The sequence below is a fragment of the Calliphora vicina genome, chromosome 4, assembly GCF_958450345.1.
Source record: "Calliphora vicina chromosome 4, idCalVici1.1, whole genome shotgun sequence".
NCBI classification, from domain to species: Eukaryota; Metazoa; Arthropoda; class Insecta; order Diptera; family Calliphoridae; genus Calliphora; species Calliphora vicina.
The window spans coordinates 89,217,926-89,239,509 of record NC_088783.1 but is presented as its reverse complement, the minus strand read 5'-3'; the positions used below and the strand labels follow the sequence as shown (position 1 = coordinate 89,239,509).

The 21,584-nt window shown below is 29.3% G+C and overlaps 1 protein-coding gene across 1 annotated transcript in view; it reads right to left on the bottom strand.

Annotated features, from left to right (window-relative positions):
* The window catches only part of Cph (Chronophage), an 84,685-nt gene extending 63,802 nt beyond the window's left edge, over nt 1-20,883 (bottom strand). Inside the window, exon 1 of the mRNA XM_065506846.1 lies at nt 20,299-20,883. Within this exon, the coding sequence (XP_065362918.1) occupies nt 20,299-20,335 (37 nt within the window). The 5' untranslated portion in view covers nt 20,336-20,883. The remainder of the gene's footprint in view (nt 1-20,298) is intronic.
* Between the last annotated feature and the right edge of the window lie 701 nt (nt 20,884-21,584).

The following is a 21,584-nucleotide window of genomic DNA, read 5'->3' as shown; positions in this document are numbered from 1 at the left end:
AATATGTGAATTTATTAGCACGCTTCAAAGCAGGGATGGGAATCTGTTTAGTCCCTCGAATTTTTAAATCAGTATCTTTTTTAAATACATATGTAGGTCAAAATTAAATAATTTCCATACGCCTAAAAATGAGTAACTCGTTTCGAAAGATAACTTTTTCGTATGTGAATGAAAAGTATAAACAAATTATTGCTGTCATTATTTTCTCAAATAATTCTCGACGTGTTTTAAACATAGAGAATAGACATAGAGCGGAAACTCTCCTGTCAAAGTCCTAACTCAGTTGTCAAAAACCTAAGTGGTGAGAATGTATTCTATGTGAAAACAAAAACAACACTCGTATGTCTGATTATTTTGAGTAATTTTTTTGTTTGAGTTTTTTTCTAGTTTCCGCTCTATGTTTCTCTATGGTTTTAAATATTAATTTGTTTGTTTTTGTCACATAGAGAAAAAATTAGCAGTTCTTCTGTCTGTGTAAATTGACTTTCTGTTGCTAGCATAAAAAACATCTATAATTACTTATAACACTGTGCAAAAAGAAAATCTTTCCCGAATGAGACCAACGGGAAATGAAGGTAGATAATTAGTATACCAAAACCCCCAAAGGATTTTTAAAAGTTAGCTCGTGTTTTACAGTTATTCGACTTATATATTTTATGAATAATCTATTGAAGTAAGTCAATATTTATATAAAGTAATTTTAGTTGAATGTTCTAGTCCTAATATACATAAAATTCATTAATTTTAACACTTTTTGCAGATTTATTTTTTTATTTTTATAGTTTTTGGTACTTAGATACGCAATTACCAATTTTTGGAGAATTGCTGAATATTGCTGTAAAAGTATTGAGTAGTGGGTATCGTGTATCGAGTATTTGCCATATTGTTTGAGTACTCAATACTCAAAAGTAGTTACTCAATACTTTTAGACTTGTATTTTTACAATTTAATTTATTTAAATTTATGGTGCAAAAAATGCATCTCTACTATAAATACAACTCTAATCAATATTAGAAATGCAACTCTTAGCGTAAACAATTTTCAAATCAGAATAAAATATTATTAAAAAAACTGGAATAATAGTTAAAAAGTTCAAAATATTTATTGATATAATCTTGTAAACCTAAAATGGTTCTAAAAAGGAGTGATGTCTGCTAATACATTACCGAAAAGCAGAAAAATATATCGTTTTTAAATTTAAAAAAATCCGTTAAAAGTATCGAATAGTATTGAGTACCCAAACGAAAAGTTTTGAGTAGTATTGAGTAATCAAAAGAAGTAGAATGTTACAGCACTATTGCTGAACAAAGTATTAAGATGTTTTAATTTTTTGAAATCAAATCGTAGTTACCTGTTATAATAGTGCAACTTTTTGTGAATTTGTGAACCATTATTTGTTAATAAAGTGAAAAGAAGTTTTTAAATAAAGTTAATTACTAAAAAAAATATTTTTAATTTAATAAAGTTTGTGAAATGTCTTGCAATATAAACAATTTTTGTTACGTTTGTGGCCATTTCACACCACAAATGTTAAAACATGGTTCGTTTACAGACGAATTTATATCTGTTGGGTAAAAATAGGTCTGACAGCTATCAGAGATCTGTTAACGTAATGATGAATGCTTTTTCTAAAATAGGCGTTATATGTCGCTCAAAATTCATTACCTACATCATCATCTAGACTACTTCGGTCAGCAACTAGCGACCGAATCAGTTGAACGAGTACCACCAAATTGTAATGCCATTTGAAATGAGGTAATTTTTAATATACATATATTTTTTTCACAATATATTTTAACACAAATTTTGCAGATATCGAGGAAAAAAGTCTTCCGATGCTGTATTAGCGGAAATTTGTTGGTGGAGCAAGAACTTGCATTACGATGATGAAGGAGAAGAAAATACAGGAAGTGAACTACAAAATTTGTCTACATCAAATTCTGGATCTACAGAGCATCCACCAGAGCAGAAAAGACCTCGAACTATATAATGTAGTTCATTTTTATATAAACTATGTAAAAAAATACAAATTAAATATGTATATATGAAAAATGTTTGCTCAAAAAAGCTGAACTTTAAAATACGAGCTAACTTTTTAACACCCTTTGGGGGTTTTGGTCTACTGATGTTCTACTATCACTTCCCGTTGGTCTCATTCGGGAAAGATTTAATGACCCGAAATTTGATGCACAGTGTAATCGAATCATTTTATCTGTTTTTTCTGCAAATCGATTATAACGGATCGTACGTGTTTGGAAGTTCTTAAAAAATATGATCAAAATAATTAGAAGTGTACCAACATTACCATCCTTGCATCAAAGCCATCTTAGTACGTGGATAAAGAATAATAATAAATAAATAAATAAATAATAAAAGAAAAACAATACAATGCCACTTAAATTGTGTGAATGTATGTATGTGTGTCATAATTTGTATACACACATTTAATACAAATAAATCAGTTTCGTTTATGTAGTTCGAAACTATTAAATTTTGTTTTTGGTTTAACAATCAACTTTTTCGTGTTTTCGAAGTTTTTTTTTATTATGTATTTCTCTTTTTGTTCTTGTTCTCTCCAGTTTTCTTGTATTTATGTATTTGTTCTTGTTGTGTCTTTTGTTTCACGTTTTTCTTTCGTTGTCATTGTCTACACTAAAGAGTTTGTGAGGTACCATCTATGCTAAATGAATCGTATCTCCTCGCTGTGCCAGAGATACGCAAATAAAATTGTTTGTATCGAGTAAGTATGTACATACATATGTATGCGTGGATGTGTGTACCCAATAAACATTTTTTGATGAATTCTGTCAGAACTCGTACGGACAGTCTGTAGATGTTACCGATTTCTTATCCCATGACGGTACGACATTGTACCGAAATTGTCCAAAAATTCTGATTTGATTTTTGTTAAAATAAACTATTAAGTCGACTTACAGAAAATGTTATTTTATTACCCCCTCAAAATAGACCTTGGTTTGTTTTAGGATATCTCCCAAAATATTTCAGTTCTAGTGATGACCGTTCGTGAGCTGGACCATTTTAAAAATATTTGTATTATGTCCCAAAACAACACATATAATATAGTTGGTGAATTCACAAGGTCTCTTATCATGTCATATTGTCATAATGTCCTAATATTTCGAAATGGTTTGTATTGTTTTTCAAGCAAAAAACGTGCTAAAATAATACTACTCAGTATGCTATGTTTATTGTGTTATCGTAACCAACCAGCAGAGACGAGTGCCGAATGCATAAGAGTCGGTTAAGCCGAGCTGCCGAGTCGTGATATATTTGGACATTATGACAATATGACTGAGAGACCTTGTGAATTGATCAAGTGTATCATTTGAAAGGGCTCCTCCAGTCGCATATTACTCTATATTTGTAATGTTAAAGCTTACACTTAATACATATAGATATATTCCTTAATTTATACGATTTTCCAAGGATTTTTTTTAAGAAAATGTTCATTATTTTGAAAGTAAATTGAAATTTTCTGAATTAGTTCAGAAAATTCTGACATCAGATACGTCGGCAAATAATGTTTACTGGGTACATTGTATATTCACATTCACATTCACATTTACTTGCGTATGTTTGTTGTATGCAAAGTTTATGGTTTGGCACGTGCTGCAAAAGTTAAGAGCGTATAAACGTAAGAATGTTAATATGTATTTATTATATATCGTTAGCTTAGAGTGCAATGGTACTAAGTCCCTTTTATACATTTAATAGTTTGATTTTAAATCTTATATGTTGTGAGTTTGTTTTAGAACATATTTTCATTATATTATTTTAACACTATCATTCATAATGTACCTGATATATACTACAGAATACTATTGAAATTCATCAAAATCGGTCTATTAATGAGATATAATAAAAACTATATTTTTGGAAATATTTAAGCTCGGTATATCTAATACTCGAATATAACGAATCAGCAAATATTTGCATTAAAAATCTTATATAACTAGTCAATATTCATTCCCCTTACAATTAGTCTCCCTTTCTCAACTTTTAATATTAGTCGATTCAAACTTTTTTGTATTTATATAAAATATATTTTATGATTTGCAAACAAATTGAATACATAATTTATTTTCAGATAGATGAACAATTACAAATAAAATGGTGTACGATTAAAAAAACAAAATAAAATGTTGGAAAAATATCTGAGAGCATTTGGAAATTGCTTAAAGATATATGTATAAATGTTATTCGATAAAATATTTTTCAGTTTAATGACATGTGCTGACATCATTCATGAAAATGTACTTAGCACTTTTATACTCTAAGTTAATGACAATATTTCTTTGTTCTTAAGCTTGCTATATCTGAATGTTATTTTGTGTGTGTGTAAAATTTTAAAATTTTTACGCTACAATTCAGTACAACTGGTCATGTATACAAAAATAAATAAAGGGTAAATAAAGGCAAAATTATTAAAGAATATTGACATTAAAACCCCTTCAAATGTGAAAAAGTTGTCTCAACATGGGCATCGCTTTATTAAAAGTGTGCTCTTGTCATACATTTGCGAACAAAATAGTTATCTATCTAATGATTTCTATTAAAAAATCGAAATTTGCATTAACCCATTAACGCCTTGCCCCAGATTCCGTATTTAAGATGTTTGTGTTGATACCAATATTTTATTTATTGGTATTACTATATATTTTCTACATAAATTCGTTAATTTTTTCTCGAAAAATAAAATTAATATTCATATATTTAGATTACGTCAATTCCGAAGTGGAAATCGGAATTGTAGCACATGTAAGTGGACCTGCCAAGATTTGTGTAGAGGACATACATATAAAGCTATAAGGTACCAACAGGGTTTTCTGGATTTCCATTCCCCCAATTTTCCAGAGCCATTTAAATTCAGATTTTTTGAATTTGTAAAATAGCCGACTTTTGACCCGCTAATTCTCCACTATTTTTCCTGGAGTAATCCTATTTTTCCTTTATCTACCCATGAAAACGGATATGCGACAGTTAGATTATTTCTATTTTCCACGGCTCTATTTTCCCATCCGGTGTTAATGGGTTTAACCAGAATGTTGATTTCATCATATTTTTTATGATATTTTAACCATAATATGATTTGATGAAATTTCTGGACTCGAGAAGACAAAAGTGTTTTCTGAACTATTTTCGAACGATAAGTTCAATTTCGTAGATTGTATTCGAAATATAATTAATTTCCCCCCTTTTCCCGATTTCTTTGGTTATTTTATACAAAAAGTGCAGAAGTTTCAGATTAAACCTTAAGTACGTTATGTAATCCTTAAGGTACGTTCATATTGTTGAAATAATTCTCTTTTGCAGAAATGTTTATTTAATTAGTCAAGTTTTAATTTAGAAAACATTACATCTAATGATGATTATATTGCTCTTTTTTCGTCAACTTACCTATAATATATCTCTGAAAATAAACTTTAAAAAGCTGCAAGCACATTAAAGGCAGTCAACAAAATTATTTATTTGAGAAAATCAAAGTTCTCAAAGTGTGTCTTATTTTAGTACAATTGGTGTAAAAAAGTACCCTTTTTACTTAACTTAATACAATATTGAAAATTGGATTTATTCTTTTTAGGAACATATTTTATATACACATACATACATATGTATTATGTTGGGTCTACAAGAAAACATATCTCAAAAATTAATTTCGAGCAACAAATTTGACCCACCCTAATAGATATAATATATGTATACATATATAGTATATAAGGTGTTTATATATGAGCGGGTTTATGCAAGTGTTAGTATGTATGTACTACATACTTACATTATAACTTGGAAGCTACTACTCACTTCCAGTTGAAAGTGAAATTTAAAACTTAACTAATGTGCAATAAGAAAACTAGAGATACGCGCGTAAAATCATAAAACTTTTGTTTGTTAGTCTGCCAGGCAGTATTGTACACTATTTCACAGGATAAATCAACATAATTTAAAAATATCCACTGCAAATTAAATATTTAACATTATGATCAAATTAATCACTTATTATTTATTTTGTTAGAGTGATTAATCGTGCGCTATCCTGAGTAGTCTAATTAGAAGAGTTTAACAAATTCTTCGAAGAAAACTGCAGGAATTGTATAAGGAATGTGTTTTAAGGAATCAATGTTAAAAAATATAAATAACTTAATATTATGAAAACTTTTGATTACATGCATTGGATTGGCTAATAAAGATAATTATCTCTTTCAGCATCTCCGGTTACATATGCATTATTTTACGCAGAATCAGACTTAAGATATTAACTCATTATATTTGTTTTAAAAGTTAAACATTTAAGAATACTTAAAAAAAATATATAATTTTTACAAACACGTAGATAAAATATTATTCATGTATACATAGATATAAAAAAAATTAAAATACACATAAACATATTCATTCACACACAACAATAAAATAGAGATATTTTTATTAAAACAAAAGAAAGTACCAAACAATCGCTCATACATGACTGCATTTGTGTTGCGAATCGCCGCAACGGAAGTAATACAGTTTGCTATGTGTACCGGCTGATTATGCAGTCGCAAGAAACCAAAGGACTCTCGCTATAATTATTCACTACATGCCATAAAAACATACATATATGTACATATTTATGTAAAATGTTCTCGCAATGTCACATATGTATACGTACATTAGGGTCCCAGCAAAAACTTTTCTTACAAATAAGCCGAAAAATAAGGGGAATTTGACGATTCAACTACTTATTTTTCTACTGTAAGAAGTCATTATTTTTGTTCGCGATGTCCCAAAAGTAATCCTTTATATTTTGGCCAGAAATAAGTTGTTTTGTTAGTAGAGTTATTTATAGAATTTTTATTTACACAAAAAAATAAAAATAAAAAAAAAATAAGTCGCAGACCCGATTCGAACCTGCAACCTTCTGTTTGGTAGTCTGCCGCTGTGCTCACTACACCACTGCTTAGTTATTTCATTGTGCATCAAATAATGGTTTTCACACAGTAATGCAATATTCTTTTCTGTTTTTCTAAAAATAAACATGCAATAAAAAATGGGCAAATTGAAAAAAAGTAACAGTTTTTTGTTTTGTTTGTTTTTTTAGACTTTACTACTTAAAAAGTAAGTTATTAAAAAAGACATTGTAGCCTTTGTAAGCGAAGTTTTTGCTGGGGTATACGTAGTACACAACTCTTTAAAATATCAAACCGGCCTTATCCATATCGTAAAATGCGTAAACCCCAAATAAGTTTCAATATAAATCTACAAAATATTTTTAATTCTAACTACAACAAACACTGTAATCTGGGTAATTGTTGTCCAAAAATTAAGAAATGTTGAATGGTTTAAGCAAATCTCATTTGCGTGGAAAGTTTATGTTTCAAAATGGACCAAATGAACTGTTTCCTTATGAATAATACCACGTTGCAATGGAGCCTAATCTTAGCTGCATCCTAATGTACATTCATATTTATATATTATATTTATGTATGAGTGTATATTAGGATGATCACGAAAATGATGTTAATGTTAAAGAAAAGTTTAGTATTTTCTAAATTACCATTTCTGAAAACGTTTGTTGACGTTAGACGTTGATGAGCAGGACTCTCTAACAAAAATGTAGAGTCCAACCGAATATTTGATTTGGGATTAGGCCATAAATTGGCCGAATACAAAAACTTTTATAAAGAAAAAACTTACACAAAGAAAACAGATTCGTGATAGCAACCGAATTTGTTGCCAATCGAATGATTCGGTTGCACACATAGAATTTTTCAGTTCTAACAACAAAAAGTCAGTTGATAAAGAAGAATTTCAGTTGAGGCAACCAAACTTTAGTTGCCTCTTCCAAAATATTGTAGCCACAACAATTCGGTCACTAAGACAGAATCATTCGATTTGCAACAAATTCGGTTGCTATCACGAATCTGTTTTCTCTGTGTAGATTTCAAAGGAGAAACACGTTTTGAATATAATCAACATTGCTTCCAGAAATCTGTTCCATTAAAAAAAAAAACAACTTTCTGTTTAAGATGAAAAACAAGACTAATTTAGTCCACAACCATAAGTTAAGATAATTAAATTATTTCGGAAATAATACATTTGAAAAGTATCGACTTAACCCAATCATTTTTCAAATCCATTGGTGGTTTTACTATTCTAAGAGCTAGATATTTATTATCTTTTTTTTTGTAAATTATAACTTTGTAAAAAGAATAAGTAAATTAAATAAAATAAAATGGGTATTAAACATTATAATGATGTATAAATCAAATATTCGGCTGTGCCAAACATTATATACAACTGTAGCGGATATATTGAAGTATATTTGGGTATATTATTTGGGGACTTCGGAAAGTTGATTTATAACAATCCAGAATATATACACTTTATGGAATCCTTTGCCACTCATGGTGAAGTGTAGAAGTTCTGAATAGTTTATTGTGTTTTAACAGTTCTGACTTTGGTTTAACTAGTCAATGATGCTCAGTAAAACCTAGATTATAAACTAAGTAAATAATAAGTGAAAAACTAGGTTAATACAAATAATGTAGATTACCTTTATCTCAAAAAGTAGCTCTTGTTACTTATACGTAGATTAATACGTTGTCATGTTAAACTTGAAATAAATTTAGGCTGATTTTAACCAATGATTGTGTTTTTCACTTATGGATTACTCATTACATTTCCGAAAATGGTACACATCAGAGAACGGATTGAATGCTCCATTTTGTGCTTTTGAATGCATTCACAAAAAATTAGCCTTTTGTTGACAATATACATTAATTCTGTAAAGCAATGCATGACATCATTCATAAAATGGAGTGCAACGAAAAATGATGCATGTATTGCTTGTCTTCTATAAAAGTAAACTGACACTCCCAAATGCAACGAATACTTAACGAATGATGTGAATGGTTTTAATACTGATAAAATTAATTTACGTACATGTTAAAAGTTTTACAGTACACAAGTTTAACTTAACATATTGGTGTTGCACAGTGGTATAGGAAAAAAATAGAGGGAAATAAATATGTAACTTCTAGACGCTTTGTCCGATTTCAATAAAATTTGACGTGCACAAAGAGGAAATATTTTCGAGTTTAAGTTTTGAGTTTCGACCTCATGGGCCCCCAGATGCGCGGCCAGGGGTCCCCAAAGTAGGACACCTCGGGTATGTTACATTATTTTTGTTATTGTCGATTAAAGGCAATGCAATAGCAATGAATTTATGAATGGACAGTAAACGTGAATGTTTTCAATCCATTCTCTGGTACACATAAATATGCTTTAAATTTTATAAAAAAAGCCACCGCACGCACCGCGTGTTTCTAATTTTAACTTTGTAAAAGTTATGAAAGAAATATAATAATGATAGTATTAAAGCAAATTAAAACAAGTCGCTCAACTTTAAAACCAACGAAATATTATTTTTGTAAAACTAATGTTCTCAATTGCTTTTTTATTTATTTAGATATTTGTGTTTTCAAAGTTCAAACTTAGGTTAACTGGTCAGTTAAACCTAGATTTTTAACTAAATAAACAACAAGTGAAAAATAAAATATTATTTTAAGGTGGGTTTAAACTAGAGTATCCAAAACCGAAAACCGGTCAACCGGTTTTTTCATCTTTGTAAACTCCACCGGTTTCGGTTTTTTAACTTTTTGGTTTTTTGACAAACCGGTTTTTGTATGAAATATATTTTCTAAAGCTCATTCAAATATATTTATGAAAAACTTTGATACAATTTTTAAAAATATTGATTTATTTTATAGAAAATTGTAGCATTTGACAACATTTCGTAAAAGATATAAAATGATTGCATAAAGAATTAAAAAATTATGAATTTCCATTAAATACAAATTTAATATAAACTGGTTAAACGGATTTTTTGAAGACCGAAACCGCTTAACCGGTTTTATTAAAAGACAATAATCGAAACCGGTTTTTCCAAAAACACACATTTTCTGTTAAACCGATTTTTTTGGACACTCTAGTTTAAACAAATAATGTAGATTATCTTCATGCTGAAAACTAGAAGTAAATGCTATCATTCTGCATTGAAATCCTCCAGTCTCATGATCTACACCCTAATTTAAAGCGCAAGTGCAATGCTAGAACGAAAAACATTAATTGGAAACAACGACAACCATTTTTTATGGAGCCAATCTAATACACATATGGATATTATATACAGGACAATGTTTCAAAAACAAAAAAAAATATTAAAAAATGTACACTTACGGTACGGTACGGTAGCTGACTAAAGAGGATGTCCCCACTCTACTAGCTACTAACAAAAATGTGCATGATACCCTTCTACAAATACATACATATATGTACATTAACTATAATATACAGACACTCGTGAATACAAACATACATACATCCATATGTATGTCCGGGACATAAAGAAATGCTGGTGTGAAAAAATCTTAATGAAAAATACAGTTGGTGTGTTCGCTCGTCCGACAGGCTGACTGTCTGACTGTCTGCCTGTCTCTTCAGCACTTACGAACCTAAAGCATAATACATACATAGAAAGAAAACCTTTTTTGCGAGTCATTTTCATACAAAATTTTTTATAACTTGAAATAAAATAAAATGTATGACTCGACCCTATATCCGAAATTTGCACTCTGAAGTGTGTGTACAATACATGTGTAGTATTTATACATACATATGTACATATCTATACTATATACATATGTGTATCGGTTGCATTTATCGTATGCGGTTAAGAAATTAAATATCAACATCCATACATGCATTCATAAGCAAGTATAAAGGATTTTCATTGTTTATATGTTTGTATGTGTTTTAAGTTTGGTGCGTAACAAAAGAGTTTTGCCTCTTGTATTGCTGGCTGTGTAGGAAGGACCTCATTGTGGAGAATGCCGTTTTTGCATACTGTTCAATGAGGTCCAGCAGGAAGACGTGCAGTTGTTGAGTTTAACTTGGCTGTATTCTTTTATTTCAAACGTGTAGTTTAAGTTGACAGCTCATGACAAGTTTTATTTTACTGGCTTTTAGATGCTTTTAATTATAATGTTATTGTACTCGCATTGTTTATTTGAGTACGTATGTATGTATGCTTTCATGTGTGTGTGTTTGAGAGTCCTTTGTTTTTGTTTTTTAATGAGAGCTTTTGAATGTAGGTATGTAAGTATGTATGTGTAGTAAGTATATTATGGTGGCAGTGCCAGTCGTCGCTTTTTGTTTTTTGTTATTATTTTCTAACAATGAATTTACTGTTTTACATCTGGCCATTTCCAAAGCAACCTTGGGTCAATAAATTGCGGCATTATTATCCTTGCGGCTTTGCACTGTTTTTATTTTTATTTTTGTAACAGACAAGAGTTGCCATGGCGATACAACATTATTAGCTTGTCAAAAATGTTACAAAATGTTTTTGTTGTTATTTTAATTTTAACATATTAAACTGAACCATAATAAAAATAACAACTGCATGCATCGAATAAAACTGACATGTTAATGGGCATCGTTTGGTCGATAATCAAATTAAATTGAAAAATACTTCGCCGAACAGGATTTCGGTCATGCAATACAATGTTATTAATGAAAACATCTGTAAGTAAATTGAAGTTGGGCAAAGGTGGGTTTGGGAGTGGGTGTTCGCATTAGTAGTGTTGGTAACAGTGCTACATCGAAAACGATGTGGTGACACCTGATGAACCAACGTGCAAAGACCGCACTAAAAAATTAATTAATAAAGGGAATGACAATGTACATACATACATACATACATATAAGCAAAAATCATAATGCGACATGTTTATAGCAAAAGGAAACATGTGGATCATACTTGCATACATATATACAAACATTACATACATACGACGGTCAAGACCATACTACTATAGATACGTTGAATCACTTAATCACAACCATTCCTTCCACAACGGTTTACATTTTTTATGCAATTCTATATGTACCTTATTTAGATCTGCAATCCATTCATCAAAATACTTTTTTTCTTGGTCAAGCACTCAGGGGATGACCCCTATTCATGCAAATTTGAATTTTCTTATATTGAAAGTGACAGAAAAGACTTCAGGAGGAAGCTTATTCCACATACGGACAGTACGGTACCAGTCGACAACGAATTTATGTACCCTTGCCGAAGAGCGTGTGTTGCGTAAAAAGTTACGGATTTCAGGAACAAGTTCCCTAATTTCAAGTAGTATCTGTAGAACAGTGAAACACAACCCACATTGCGACGATGTTCCAGTGAGTCAGTAGAGCTGGATACCCTAGTGTCACCGATAAGCATCTTTGTCCATATTACAAATTCAGCAATATGATATAAAGTGTACTTCGAGGCCTCATTAAATAACGACTTTTTTAAGGTTTGCATAAAAATAGAGCATTACATTACTACTGATACATATAATCGTATAACTGCACCAAAAAAAATAGTTTGCGAATTTTTAATGTAACAAATGTTATCATTTGAATTTAGCTGTTTTGGAAAAAATCTAATCATTTTACAATTGACATATTCTTCAATAACACATATTGGATGCTATTTTAACAAAAAACATGGATTGACAAACACAACATCTTTATATATGTAGTACATATGTATGTACATTAGACTTCCCCTTAAAAAAATAGATTTGCTTTGGATGGGTCTTATTTTGTTCATTAGCAGCTAAAACTAACTACTGCAAAATTTAAGTGCAATCGGACGAATGAAAAATAACAAAGTTATACGAGTTTTATCTGACCAAATATTAAGCAAAAAGTGCTAGTTTACTCATATTTTACTCGCATTTATATTGTTGACATAGTTGTTTACATAACTTTTGCATGCAAAACAGTGAGCAAATAATACAAAAATTTCGTTTTTCTTGAATATATGACGTAGGGAAATACTAATAACTTGGGTATTTTTAACTCGATGTTCATGCTTTATACCTTGTTAGAAAGATAGTTTTCTCTAGAAGCTTAGGCTTATTGAAAAAACCGTATTTAAATAGGGACATTTTTTAAGATATCGGAAAAAGTATCATTATTTACACAATTTTACAACTTTCAATCGATTTCCGGCACGTGTTCTAGTTATCCGTTTAAATTTTGCAGTAGTTAGTTTTAGCTGCTAATGAACAAAATAAGACCCATCAAAAGCAAATCTATTTTTTAAGGGCATGTCTAATGTACATATCCAGAGAACAATATGCTTCGTAATGTCTAGTGCTTATAATCTCAGGATTTTCCATTTTATTATAATAATGTATTGCTTTTTTAATAAAATATTAGCTTATGACTTCTAATTTATATATACATATATTGATTTTTGCCAAATACCGGTTTGGTTTGTAACAAAAATATGTATCACAGAAGTTGAAAAAATATGTTAAAAAAAAGAAAAACTACAAAAATATTTAAAATAAACAGGGACCGCAAATAGTGATGATTAAATTGCAACTAAAAACATCATTCTGAAAGAGAAATGCTACGTCCATAAGAAGTACTCAAATATAATCATTGTTGCACGAACTACCGTTAGGCCTTAATTTTTAATTGTTTAAGATATGTTAAAAAACTAAACTTTTATAATTATTTTCCGAGTTATTTTTGAGTTTTATTTTTCGCTTAAAAAATAACAGTTATTTGTTGTAATTTAGTTTAACAAATAAAAGTTTATGCACGGACTTTGGGGTAAGAGTTCGTGCATAAACTTTTAATTGTTAAACTAAATGACAAATATCTTTTATTTTCTCAAAAATAATAATAATAATAAATTATTAAGTTCTTCAAAAAACGCTTTCCAAAGAAAGCAAAAGATCTAAAAAAAACTCCAAAAAAAGGAGAATTTTTCCTACGTGTAGCTTTGGAAAGGTTGGAAAACAATATATTTTAAACCCGCCTTTAGTTCAGATCATTTTGCTTCTATTATACATCAAATTGTGACTTATGAAGCAGTATGTGAAGGTATTAGATAAAACTGGTCCATGTTTTGCTTTTCTTTTCTTTAAAGCAAAATTTCAGGTCTGAATACTGAAGAACTAATAGCTGGTATTTTGAAGCAGCGTCTGGGAAATCTTTTGTTGCCGTTGTAAAACATTTCATAGGAATTCAGAAGTCTGAAAATTACAAGAAATTAATTATAATACCTTTTAATTAACTTCAAAAATCTTGGATGGAATATGATCATAAAAGTACACTATCTGCACAAATGACTGTTTCCTGAAAATTTTGGATCGTATAACGAACATCAAGGAGAATGTTTCCATCAAGATTTAAAAGTGATGGAAGATAGATACCAAGGCCGATGGGATGAACATATGATGGCAGATTACTGTTGGAGTATCTTTTAATCTGTAAAATAGTTTAATAAAATGTTGTAAAATCATTAAATTTCTCGAAAACTGCACTAAGTATACGGTTGGAATCATGGTATCACATATACTTAAAATCAATTTTAGTTTTGGCGGCACCAAAATTGTATCCCAGTAAAAATTGTATAAAATAAAAATTTAAATCTATTTACATATATTTTTATTGTTATACCCTTCACCATGAGTGGCAAGGGTATATATAAGTTTGTCATTCCGTTTGTAATTTCCACATTTTTCATTTGCGACCCCATAAAGTATATATATTCTGGATCGTTATAGATAGCGGAACCGATATAGCCATGTCCGTCTGTGTGTTGAAATCAACTTTCCGAAGCCCCCAAATAAATTACATACACGATTCATACATCAATATCTCCGAAATTCTTCCGGCTCGGTCGCTATTGGCTGAGATATAAGGAAAAATCTAGGACAACCTCGATTTTTGACCTATTTTTGACCTATATCTGGATTACTAAGTCATTAATATAGACAATATGGATATCTAATTATAGATATTTCAAAGACCTTTGCAACGACGTATATAAGACCATAGTAAGTTGGACATACAATGGGTCAAAATCGGAAAAAAATATTTTTTTTCATAAATTCTTTTTCCAAAAAAATTAATTAAAGAAATTTAAAAAAAAAAATTTGAAAAAAACTTTTTTTAAATAAAATTAAAAAACAATTTGAAAAAAAAAATTTTTAAAAAATTTTGATTTTGTTTAAGTAAAAATATTTTTAAGTATATTTTGGTGAAGGGTATATAAGATTCGACACAGCCGAATATAGCTCTCTTACTTGTTTTTAAATAAAGTTTTTTTTAACCGAAAAGACAAATATGTGTTTTATTCTGAATGCAAGTGTTTTATTATTTTTCCGATGAAAACTTAAAATTTTGGGTTTTCGGTACTTAAACTTTGACTTAAATAATGGGAGTAAAATAATCCGCACTTTGTGGATTAAACAGTAATTTCTTTTAAGTTTCATTATACTTGATTTGTATGAAGCATGAAAATCCGAATCTACTTAATGTTTTCTAAGATTCAGAAAACTTTCAAAACATCCCATTAATTAATTTTCAAATAAAATGTTTAAACATATTGCAACTAGCAATATTGGGTACAGAAATTGAATTATTAAATTACAGCAGATAAAAACATGCCATCGAAAATATTAATAATTATTTTCAATTCGTCATTTAACACTTTTTAATTAACGTGTTTTCAGCTATAAAATTGTCAAGATAAAAATTTGACATCAAACTATATACTCAATTTCGTTAGATAAACAAATTATATCGACATGGTCTCAGAAATCGAAATAATTACTTAAGAACTGATACCCACCCGGGATGTCAGGAGTTGTAGATACATGCTTCAGTTCTATACAGATATATATTACATATGTATATGTATATGTGTGTGCATATATAACATATCTTTAAATGTATTTGTGATCTTTTATAGAGATAAATGACTATAGATTGATACTCGGAAACATTCATGTTTTAAACAATAGTAATTTAGGCTACAGTCTAAATTATTTTCGATACATTTCAAAACATATTTTTGTTCTTTTCTCATGTACTTTTTCTTTTATTTATTTTTGTTCCTTTTATTTTTTCGATAAGAGCTCGCAGCTAAATAAATAGTTTGTTTGTTTGTTTGTTTGTTTTTTTTTATATTTTTAAGCGAAAGAAAATAATGAAAACAAAAATATTGTTAATAATGTTCTTTCAAAACATTGTTTAAATAAATGGACAAAGTGGCAAGTGAACAAATATTGGTTACGTATGTCTATGTATGTATAAAGAAAAGCCAGAAAAAAATAATAATTACACAAATAATGAGTAAGTCATAATATACATATGTGCAATGATGCCACACGAAATTTCTCCACAAAGTTATAATTTCTACTTATATTGTACTTATTTATCATCAAACTTTTCCTAATTTTCTGTATTATTGATATGTTAAAAAATGTTAATACTGACTACATAATAGTTTCGACAAAACTACGCAATAAGTTATTTTTGCAGTTAACACAACGAGAGAAATCATATAGGATTTTTTGACGTAATGACATTCTTTGATTTATATGTCAAATTCCTATGACACATTTTTAATGTTCCACAAGCGTCGGCTAATCACTCCTTAAAAGAACAAACTTTAAATTTAAAAAACTTCTTCAATATTACAAACAAATTCCCTATCAAAAAGGTAAAATTCCATACATCTGACATCACTGTGTGTATGTTGCACAAGGTGTATCAGTTTAAGATGGTTCCTTTTGACATTTTAGAGATTGCGTGCGGTTGGGAGTGTGTGTAGTTGTTTGTCTGTGTGTTGTTTGTGTTGTTCAATTTGTTACATATTCAGCGATAAATTGTTAGCACTTGCGTTTATCTAAATACAACATTGTTTTCGTTCTTTAATTGTCGGCTTTGATTTCTAATGCAAATAAAATAAAACACGACATAATGAAAAACAAAATTACTTGGATAACAAAAACAAATTATTAAGTGCCTACATAGACATTATTTATAGTTGTGCCTGACAGATATCTACCGACTAGCACCCATCGTTACAAAATATTCAAAATCCAAAAAACTTTAAAAAAATACTCCAACTATTTTAGAAGACTTTTTATATTTAGAAAAATGTCACAAGCGATCAATATTATATTCTATATATTTTTTCCATTTATTTTAAACCTAACGTAGTTTTTGACTTTTGAAAAATTTCAAAATGTGTCAAATTTGACCCGAATATCTTAAGAAAACAATACTTTGGTATTTACAAGGGGAATCCCAGTTTTCATACAAATATAATGTTCAGCAAGTATGATGAAAAGAGACGGATATATGTTAGTGCTACCAAAGCTCTGAAAACATTTAACTTAATTGTGCGTAACAAAAATTTAAGATTTTAGCTCCAGGTCAAATTTGACCCAAAAATTTTATAGATATTTTTTTTGGCAGATTTGTGTTTCTAAAACGTAGTTGTATTTAAAATTAAATAAAATTCATAAAATATCAACCACACACTTTTAGAAAAAAATCAATTTTAATATCAAAATGGGTAGAATTTGACCTGAAGACCTTGTGAACGCTAAAAGAAGTAATCAAAATTAGAATTAAAAAGTATTTAAGCGTTTTAAAAAGGCTTATTTTTTGTAATTAGAATACATGTACATTTATTTTGCCAAAAAAAACCGGTTAACCGGTTATTATTAGAAAACCGAAACCGGTTTATAAAAAATATCGAAGAATCCATCACCCTAATTCCTACATAATAAGTATAGATAAATTTTGCGAGATTTAAATGCATTTCTTTTTTATTAATGTATTAATGTACATATTTTGACAGTTTGTCCAAATAAAATGACCTAATTTTGTGCTTATTATCGCAAAGATATTTATCGACCATTATATTCGTAATAAATTATTAAAAGGGGCGCCTAATGTGTATATGTATGTATTGTGACTAGAGATGCCAAACGGGGAATCCTGTTCCCGAAAATCCCGGGTTTTCGGGATTTCTTACATTACGAAGCCCGGGATTTTCCAAATCCCGTTTTTCATAAATAAATAGTGGTAATTGTCATTTTTGTGTGCCTTTTTCAAGCATTTTGACATTCTACATGCCCAAATATTGCATAGTGATGTTCAGCAAAGTTGTTAAGCTCAAGGCCTGCTACAACACAGTTAATAAAGGAAAGCGGTATTTTTGGTTTTCCTTGAATGGGGCTATGGAAAATCAATTCTTCACCTTTTCATATTTTGCCAATGTGAAAAATGGAATGTGAAAGATGTTTTTCGACAGCAGCATATGTCGGAAATAAAATTCGATCCATTTCGTTCTAATTCTGACTAAGATTTTGAAATAATCGAAATATTTATCGTGCTGTAAAGTCGAATTCAATCATGATATTAATCTAGTAATAAATGGCTGCAAAGATTGGTAACTTTGGGTAGTTAACAAACAAAATATGCATTGTAAATACAATATGTAAAAAATATGGATTGTCATTAAAATATGTAAAAATATGTATGCCCAACAAATGAGGCAATATTACAGTAATATTTATGATTCGGATAAGTAGATAACTAGCCTACAAGGATGTTTGAGAAAAACATGCATAAAAGTATTATGATAGAATTAATAACAAACAAACATTTGAATCCTATTGCAAAGAAAATATGAAAAATTATTTCTTTATGTATTATATGCTTTAATGTATTTTATGGACCAAAACTATTATAGAGAAAGATAGATAGATTTTTTGAAAATTTCCTGAAGCCTGACAAAAACTAAAATTCAAGATTATTTTATGGGGCAGCTAGTTTCTTTGTGCATTTCGTCAGCTCATTAGGAAATATTTCCCATAAAAGTTTATCTAGTAAAATAAATAAACTAGTAAAATAATTTTAAACTCTATGGGAATTATAAGCCTCATCCACAAGTTATTAATGTTCTATCAGTTAAAACATCAGTCAAACTACATAAGCTATTTTAAAATAACGCTGACTTAAACAAGAATAAACTTCACTTTAAAGTTACACGCCAATATTCTATTTTTTATAAATTTTTTTAAATATGTTATCATTGAATAAGAATAATAATAACAAGAATAACCAAATTAATTATTTTAACATTCTCTCACTTATCACAAAAATATCTTTGGAGAAATAAAATGAAAAGATACAAAAATTTATAAGATATCACACGGTAAACTACATTTCTGAAAAAATCTAGTTAGGGTTAGAGCAATTAAATAAAAATTAATGTCGCTTTACAAGTCCGTCGTGTATTTTGTAAAATATCCAGATATAAAATAAGGAATGAGTGGGTATGGTAAGTATGTATGTTTGTAGTTTTGCACTATTTATAAAATAATCACAGTTGTTTCATTAGACTCTGCATATAAATGATAAGAATTTAAGCGTCATTTCTGTAGGTAAATACACACCTTATTGTACTAAATTTTATTAATATTTACACAGATATATACATATGTATGTATGTATGTATGTATCTAGATAGAATATTTGTATACGTATGTGTGTAGGTATGCATGTGGTCACATAATCACAATTATTCCATGAGCGCATTTAATGATGTTTATAATTGTTTTATTGTTATACAACATTATTTGTGAGTTTGTATTTGATGTTTTTCTTTTGAACTATTGCGGTCCCTGCATCGTAAAAGTCTGCGATTTATAATCGGACATAAGTATTATTCGATAATTTTCACTTTGACGTGATTTCGTTAAATGAAACCAACAAATTGAACGCTCCCACCCAGTTCAGATTTTTTAAAGATATGTACTGCAGAAAGAATAAATAAGTAAACATGTACGTATGAGTATTTATTTATTTATTTTGTTTAGTAAAATTATTAAACATGAATACTACGTCCATACATTTGCTGTTGCATACCGTCGGCAAAGTGAAAACATACATTTGTATGTATGAATTTAAGAAATATTTAAACGTACAAGATGTATTAAATCGCAGAAAATTTAAGGACAAAAATATGAATATTTCCCTTTTTAGAGAGCGCGGAGGCTGGCTAATATCAAATAATAGTAAAAATATTTGATAAATAGTTGTTATTAATTTATGCACCCCTTTAAATTGACAACTAGTCGTATGTGCTGCAAGATATGTTAATACATAAATACAAATACAAAATTGTTTATTTACAAACATACACACTGACACACACTTACACACGATAGTAAAGCCAAGAATGTCAAAGTTTGAAATCACAATTCTTGGCTGTTTTGGGTGCGATAGGGGTTTATTAGCATTTATGTTTTTTTTTTGTATTTTTTTTTGTAATTTTCGATAAACTTTTTTTCACGCTTTCACTTAAAATTAAAGCTTTAAAGAAATAAAATGTAAATAAATTGTTTGGATGTAACTAACCTTGCGCAATCCTAACTGCAGGCATTTTAATTCGCATTTTAGACCAAATTTAAATTTGTTACTTAAAAACTTGTCACTTTAATAGAGTGTCAGTCGATAGGGGTGAAGAGGTGGTGGGGAGAAGAGAATCCACAGTTTTCATTCAACTTTCTTTTCGATTTCTATGCAAGACGTCGTCGGTGTATCCACGAGTGTATGGTTAAATTCCAACTTGATAGATAAATGCGAGGTATACGAATAGTGTGTCTGCATTTGTGTGTAGTGCGTGTGTTTGCATACAAAGAACGTGTCAGAGTAACCGTTTCCGTTATGTTCGAGCACAAAAATTCGTATACTTTCGATGGATATAATGATGAATGTCCTCGATGATACTATGTTTCACTGGTGGACTTTGCTTAGAAGAAACTTGTTTTTCTTTTATTGTACTTTTATTTATATTTGTTTTAAATAAAACATTTAATAGGAACCTTAAAAACTTTTTTGAAACTTATTATTATTATTATATTTTCTATATATTTTTCTGTTTTATTTTTGTTTTTTCTTTTTGTAAAATTAGTAAAAAAAAAGCAATTTTAAAAAATTGTATTATTATTATTAAGTTGTTGTTTTAGCGCAGTATGTACTTGTATGATATTTATTTAAATCGTTTATCACTCTGTTAGTTTTAGGTTTTAGCTGTAGTATTTTCTTTTTACACTTCAGCATGTTTTATTCATATTCACTTGTTTTATTTTGAATTTATTTATTTATTTTTGTTTTTATTTATTTATTTTTTGTTATGTTTGGATGTTTGTATGAGTATGTTTGATAAAGTTTTTCGGTTTTTAAAAGGTAACGTCCAAAAATATACACGTCCGAACACGTCTATGTCCTGTGAGTGACTACGGACACATACGTGCAGATAATTCAATTTTATTTTCGGCGTTTACACATTGATGCCAATTTGGAAATTAGATTTTATTTTGTTGGTTACGCGCGAGGGTTGTCAGATTGGGGGTGGGGTGGTGTGTTGTGATGTGGTGTTGTTGCTGCCAAGTCGAATGTAAAAGGGCGAATGCGCGGGAGAGGGTTGTGCTGTTAACTCCTTACTGATAACTATTATTGAGGAAGAAACAGAGAACTGGCAGGCAGGCAGGTGGCAATGCTGTGTCGTTTTATTTTACGTATTTTTTGTTTTGCTTTTTATCTAATGTGTTTGTTTGTTTTCATATGAGAATCCGATATACACTAACGGGTGTATTTTGTTATTGTATGTATGTACTTGTTTTTGTTGTTGCTATTGTGGG